The sequence below is a fragment of the Magnolia sinica genome, chromosome 3 (assembly GCF_029962835.1).
Source record: "Magnolia sinica isolate HGM2019 chromosome 3, MsV1, whole genome shotgun sequence".
Taxonomy (NCBI): domain Eukaryota; kingdom Viridiplantae; phylum Streptophyta; class Magnoliopsida; order Magnoliales; family Magnoliaceae; genus Magnolia; species Magnolia sinica.
Genome location: NC_080575.1, coordinates 94,318,447 through 94,325,523, shown reverse-complemented (window position 1 = coordinate 94,325,523; position 7,077 = coordinate 94,318,447). Strand labels below are relative to the sequence as shown.

At 40.6% G+C, this 7,077-nt stretch overlaps 1 protein-coding gene across 2 annotated transcripts in view; it reads left to right on the top strand.

Annotated features, from left to right (window-relative positions):
• The first annotated feature begins 4,212 nt into the window (after positions 1-4,212).
• The window catches only part of LOC131240287 (uncharacterized), a 31,027-nt gene continuing 28,162 nt past the window's right edge, over positions 4,213-7,077 (top strand). The window contains exon 1 of one of the 2 annotated variants that reach the window (XR_009168698.1): positions 4,213-4,428. Coding sequence is in view for 1 of the 2 variants with exons in the window: in XM_058238416.1 (XP_058094399.1) it covers positions 4,370-4,428 (59 nt within the window). In the remaining variant the exon portion in view is untranslated. The remainder of the gene's footprint in view (positions 4,429-7,077) is intronic. The other variant, XM_058238416.1, reaches the window with a different exon arrangement.

Here is a 7,077-nt window from a genome sequence, read left to right as displayed (position 1 = left end):
GTATAAGACTTATCATAATTGGTGTAGCCTTGTATTCGTATGTAGGATTATGATTGCTCAATTATGTTTGGATATTTTGAAATGTGGATACTAGATCATGATAGTAATCGTATACATACTAAACTATGTGAAATTATGGTACTGGCCGCCTGACTATGTGAAAGTTTAAGTAAAGCGGTTGCCCCATTAGTGCGGCCCATTGATGCAGTCCACTTGATACATATGAGGCCCATTAGTGTTTATGGTCCATGTGCCAAGGCTCATATGATGTATGTGCAGCCCATTTGACGAGGCCCGATGTGATGATTATGTGGCCCATGGGATGTGGCCCATTATGATATATATTGAGGCTCATGGGTCATAACCCATTATGATGTATATTGAGGACCATGGGTCGTGGCCCATGGTGATGTATATTAGGCCCGTGTACTTGGTCCGTCACGATGTGTATTAGGCCCTTGAATGAGGCCCAACGTGATGTACATTAGGCCATTGTGTGAGGCTATTAGCCCACTATACGTTTGGCTCTATGTGGGCCACTCCTTGAAAGCCATGTTGGTTAAATGTCCATATTAATGGGCAATGATGGTTAAATGTCCACATTGTGACCTTCCCTTAGGCCCTTTGTTAGGCCGATTATCGATACCGATTATGAGTATGTGACAGCATAGCATCATGTACATGCCCATACGCATCATCTGCATGTTTATTATGAGATGTGGTTGACTATTACATATGTCATTGGGCAGATTGTTATGAGACTCCCTGATAGGTGGAGATTGTCTCACATGAGTGCACGATATGCACAGGATTGATGCATAACTAGATTGTATGACTCATGCATTGTGTGTTATACGCCCTAGCGACATCAGGGTCGTAGCCTCCACAGGCATATCGTAGATGGCCAGATGGGACACCGAAAATCTGTTACTAGCATCGGCCTGCCATAGATGGCCTTGGGTGAAAATTCTTAAACCTTCTTGGTACCAGAGGACGCCCTAACGTCGAGACCGAGTAGATATATATGAGCGCATGAGGGCCGTTTATCAGTAGGTCGTGTCTCCCACTAGATCGTGGTCGGTTGGGAGGGGGTATGGCCTTACCCGCCTAAGGGAGTAGCCATAGCTAGGCTGAGTTTGACCAGCTCGTGAATGGGTCCGCTATCGACGTGCCGGGTAGATATTGGCTGACTACTGGCCAGAGGGATGTGAGGTCTCTTCCACTTACCTAGTTATGCGCTTGATGGGGTGGCAAGCTGGTGTTGAGTGTACCAGACCCCGGTGATGATCCCAGAGATGAACAGTATTGATATGTGGACTTATTGAGCAGGAGTTGCATACTCATTCAGTCATTCATTCACTATCTATTCGGGCTGGTGGTGCGTAACTATTTGTTATGTGTACCTTCGCAATAGTCAGGATTTCGGTTGGGGCGTGCGACTAACCTGAGATTAAGAGTTTACCACATTGAGTCTGACTATCCAAATTTAGGTATGAGACTGGTTTGGATAGAAGTCCCTTGTGATGGACCCCATAGCCTGCGATACTACGTACTATCATCCCGACTTTACACTCCAGCATGGTCATTCCATTCACACTGCATATTGCATTACATCCGCGGTATATGACATTTTGGGTTACTGTGTTTCTGCATTTATATGGTCTAGATACGGCTGACGGTATTCGTGAACTCATCAGGAATTGTATATTGCATTGCATCCTTGGCATCTGATATTTGACTATTTATGACTCCTCATTTGCATAGCTGATCTGTACTACGTTCTCTGATATTGTATGACTCATGAACTTGTCAGTATTTCCGCTTACTTTGATATCGTATGATTCATGATCTTGCCAGTATTTTCGATATTGTATGATTATAGCATGACAATATGATGATGATGATGTAATTACGGATGCATGTAATACGGTTATGACAGTGGTATAGGAGAAATGAAAATATGACTTAGTGATGCTGGTAGCATTGACTCAGAGTGTTCCTATGTTACATATGCATTGCATTGGCATTGACATCATACTTTACATACTACATGCCTTTCACCATACATGATTTTTTTTGTGGCATATTTATCTTCATTCCATGTAGGACACACTGCACACATGAGTGTACTCACTAGGCCTTTTGCCTAAGTTTCCCATTTCCCATTTTTTTTCAGGGCTGGAGTAGCTTAGAAGACATACTTGCTTAAGTGAATTTGAGAATGTTGATATTGTGTACCTTTTGAAAAGCATTGTAGTTGTAATTATCAGGATTTATAATAGAGAGTGTTGCTTGGTAATTTGATCATAGATCTTCATACTCAGGTATTATTATATGCATCTATAAAAAAAAAATTCAGTTAAAAAATCTTCCTTGTGATGTGCCGAACTCGGGACTTTGTGTATGAAAGTCGAGTGCCGAATTTGATGTATCACAGAAGCTATTCGTCCATGGATTTGGGGCGTGACAGTACCACCTATGTATAAGCTCACCCCGAATGTTAAGGGTCAGTCAGTAATAACGTCAACTAATTATAGTGAAAAATTTTCAAGATTTTTTGGAAATTCAAAATAGCAAAAAATCATGGACATTATAGACTACTTGCACTTGGATTTAAAACAAACGTACTTTGATTTACCATTTTATATAATCACCAGTTGTTTTTGAAAGGGCCGGATTAAGTAGGGTTTAGTCCCAGTCTAAGGCTAAGTTGGGCAAATTTGGTCTATTAAGTGAATGGTAATATACTTGTAAACTATTATATTACCATGTATTGCTAATCAATCTAAAATGTCTATTAGTGACTCATCTCTCATATGGGCCCCATCTTAAAAAATGTGCATTTTACACATTTTATATCCTACAAATATGTTATCCTAATATTGATTAGGCAACCCATGCATCTTTAAAGAAATTGTTGGTTTTGTGCCCCAACATGTATATAATTCTGTGCATGTGTAGCCTATTGATCAGCGGAGAGATTAAAAACATTAAAGGCATGTTTGGATTCATGAAAAGGAAAGGAAACATTGTTTCCCTTAAAACTCACTTTTTGTTCTTTTTCAAGCATTTTATATAGTAAATTGTGAAAAATGCTCTCTCACTTACCATCATTTTTTGAATTAAACAAATGTATTTTTTCACATCTACCTCTAAGAAAGATATTTTATCATAATAAAAGTAAAATGTTTCCCAAGGGTTAAGTCTAAATATACCACCTTTCATCACCAGTGCTACATGTGCCAATATGCCAAATGAGCTATTATCCATATTTGGTTACGGTCCACTAGTGCCACATGCCTCGATGTATCACATGTCACCACCCATCTTCTCTTATGCCCAACACATGCTAATGTGCCACATGTAACACCATTCATCTTCTCTAGTGCTGACATGTACTAATATGCCACATGTACCACCATTTATCTTCTTTCGTGCCCCTACATGTGTAAAGCACTTTGCATGCAATGTTGTGCCACAATGTTGTCATCCAATTTTGGCTCTCCAAACATGCCATGTGTCAATGTGCCAATGCGCACAAATGTTGCCCTCTAATTTCAACTACCCATATATCTAATGTGCTAATATGCGACTTGTGTCGCATGTATCACCGTACAACTTTAAGCACCTTCCATGTAATGTATGTGCCACAATTCAACTTCAAGCATCCACACATGCTACATCTTCAATCATCTAACATGTGTCATACTTCAAGCATCCACACATGCTATCCATCTTTAATCATCTAACATGTGTCATATGTGCTAATTTATCACATGCTAGTGACCACATAAGAAAATTTATCTTCTGTTTTACCAAACAATAAATTTTAAAATATATCCTAAATTCTAAAAAATTGGCCGACAAACAAATAATCAAAACAATGTTTTCTTTCCCACATGTTCTGTAAAATACGTATTTTTTTTATTTTTTTTTATTTTTTTCCTTTTTTTAATTTCTATGCTTTCCATAAATCCAAACAGGCACAAAGTGGAAAATAAGTTTTTTGTTAAAAAAAAAAAATCAATTTTTTGGCTAGGGCCACACCAGGCCCAGCGAAATTGTCACACGGTCGACGTTCGGCCTGCTGTGCCAGGCCATGCCAGGCTCGGACCGGGCTCGAACCTTGGAGTACGTTACAAGGAAAGTCAAAGCCGAAGCGGGTACGAACCCCACCGGTCTCGTTAGGAAGAAAATATAAAAGAAAGCAGCTATTAAGAGAGAGCCTTTGATTGATTAAAAGAAGAAAGAAAGCAAATTAAAAAAGAGAGAGAGAGAGAAGAAGAAGAAAAGGAGGAGAGAGGGGGTTTCGGTACGCCTTTCCCCATCTTTCTAGGGCAAGGATTTCTGGTTATTCTTCTCCGAAGAGATGCTCGAAAATCCTTCTGATACAACCACCACCGTAAAGCGTTACGACCCTCCTCAAAGGCAATCTCTCTCTCTCTTCTAAATCTCTTAGATCGATTAGTATCGGAAAAGGGAATTGACATCCACACCCACCCTGATTACTTTTCTTACACCAATTTTTCTTATACTTTCTTTCTTTTCTGGAGTTGAATTGGTACAGTTTTGCAGTATATCAGTTCTTATCCAAATTGAAATTGCGGGTAAGTTAATCTATCAGGCTGGGTGTTTATAGTGATGTATAAAGGGGTAATAGCAGTTACATCTGCGCTCGTTTGTGCATTTTGGTGATCAATCTAGACTGCTCAATTTCGTGGCCCGCCTCTTGGATGAGCTATATCCTCAAAATCCCTCACTCTGGCAGTTCATAACTGTCCGAGCCTCTCTCTCTCTCTCTCTCTCTCTCTCTCTCTCTCTCTCTCTTGGAATAGTTAAGAAAATGTGGTTGTATGGCAGCATGTATTTGAGTGTATTTTAGTGCACGCTGAATCCAAAAGTTGTTTGGTAGTGTGGATTCGGAGGTATTTGAAATACACAATTTGGCTATGTTTTGAAATATCTCCTTTTTGCTGTGATTTGGAATCAAATACCTTTTTTTACTCCTTTTTAAATGCCGGAGAGTTGCATGTGTAAAAGGGCATTGCTTGGCTACTAATCCACTGTACACGTGGCACGCTAATGATCCCACAACAATCAAATTATCAGTTGCATCTTTAAATTACATCAATAGAATGATCCGAACTGTCCAAACATTGGCAATGTAAATCAACGGTTAAAAAAATTGGTGAGTTGGTTGTTTGTGATCCTATGCTTGCGGCCCACCCGAGGCTCGGAATTTCATCATTTTTGGCCAAAGTATATATTTCAATGGGCTTATAACAATCTGTCAAATATTACATATGAACGCTAATTTGGAGTATTAAAGTTGATTTAGTAATCAAATTCCCTAGGTCATTGATGCTCTTATGCTCCAACCTTCTCCCTGTCCTCCTCCATCTCAATTTGTCGCTTTGGTCTTGTTCTCTGATGGTAGCCTTTCGCCGGATCCCTATTTCCAAGGTAACTCTCGTTTAGCAGATGATCTGTTAGCCAATCTTCACGATCGCAATAGTCCCCAAGATATTCCCCCTTTGTGGTCGGTTATGAGCCTTGAGAATCTTCGTTCCCCCTGATAATACTCTGCCCCCATCCTTGTCCCCAAGGGAGCTTGAAGACTTAGTGGCGGTAGTTAGAAGTAAAAGTTGGGTCTGGGAGTCCATCTTTCATGTGGTGAGACTTTTGGGAGTGGTCTTTTGAGACCGCGATGAGGATTACATTGCCTTGTTCCATCTCATGGAGTAAGGAGGTATTCACATCACTCCAGGTGGCATTCAAAGGAGATCTCCAAAGATTCCAAGAGGTTGTAAGGAGCTTATTAATTTAGGAGTGCTATTTGACGGCCAATTATAGTCTGCTCCTCGAAGGGCAAGAAAGTAGAGAAGGGCAAGACAAGTGACCTCATGAAGATCCTATCATGGAACGTGCATGGGTTTGAATGCCCCCCAAAAATACATCCAAGTTAAGGCTGTTTGTAAGAAATCCAAAGCGTCTATTTTGATTCTCCAAGAGTCCAAACTTCATAATGTTGATAAAAGTGTGGTAGAGTCAGTTTGGGGCCGCAGACCGGTGGAATGGGTTTCCTTGGATTCTGCAAGGCCTCAGGGTTATCATATGTTGGAACTTGCAACCCATCCCTTTGGTCTTAGGAGGATAGTTGGGTCAGGTCTTTCTTTGTTAGCATTATTTTTAGGGAAATATATTCTTGCTTCTAGTGGGTCCTCTCTAGGGTTTATGGGCCGAACCGCCTTGCCTTTAGCCCCCAATTTTGGGATGAATTATCGTCGGCTGTCGATAGATGGTCTCACCTATTGTGCATTGGAGGCGACTTTAATGTGATTAGATTTGTTCATAAGAAATCCCAAAACGATCGGATTACTTCTAGTATGAGAGGCTTCGTGGACTGAGTCCAAAAGCATGAATCGGTTGATACCCCTATGGGGGGAATCGGGTTCTCTTGGTCCAACGGTTAGGCGATTCTTGTTATGTCTTTACTTGATATATTTCTTGTGTCGCTCCTTTGGGCTCAAAAAGTTTCCCTTCTCCCACCAATCTGGTCTCCCTAGAACAATCTCATACCATTGCCTAGTGCTCTTTTAGGTTGAGGCCTTGAATTGGGGCCCTAAGCCATTTTGCTTTGAATGGCCTGGCTCTAATTCGTTGGCTTCATCTCTTTTGTTTCAAATTGGTGGTCTTCTTTTCAGGTCAAGGTTTGTGCTGGTTTTAAGCGATTCAAGGAGCTTTAGATGCTGAAGGTTAAGCTTTCGGTGTGGAAGCGGGAGGTATTTGGTCTGAGGGACAAGGAAAAGGACATGTTGCTCTCTTCCATCCAAGCTCTAGATATCAAAGAGGAGGGAGGCCAATTGTTTGTTGAGGATCATCTCTTAGAGATAAGTTTCTATTTGATGATAATTCGAGGTTTAAAGTGGAAAAAATAAGTTAGCGGTAATGTTCTCATGCGGTGTGGCTCGAAGTTGGAGATAAAAACACCAAATTCTTCCATGTTTTGCCAGTGGCAGAGCGAGGGGCAATTATATCTCTTCCTTATTTGTTAATGTTGTTAGATTGGAGGATAAA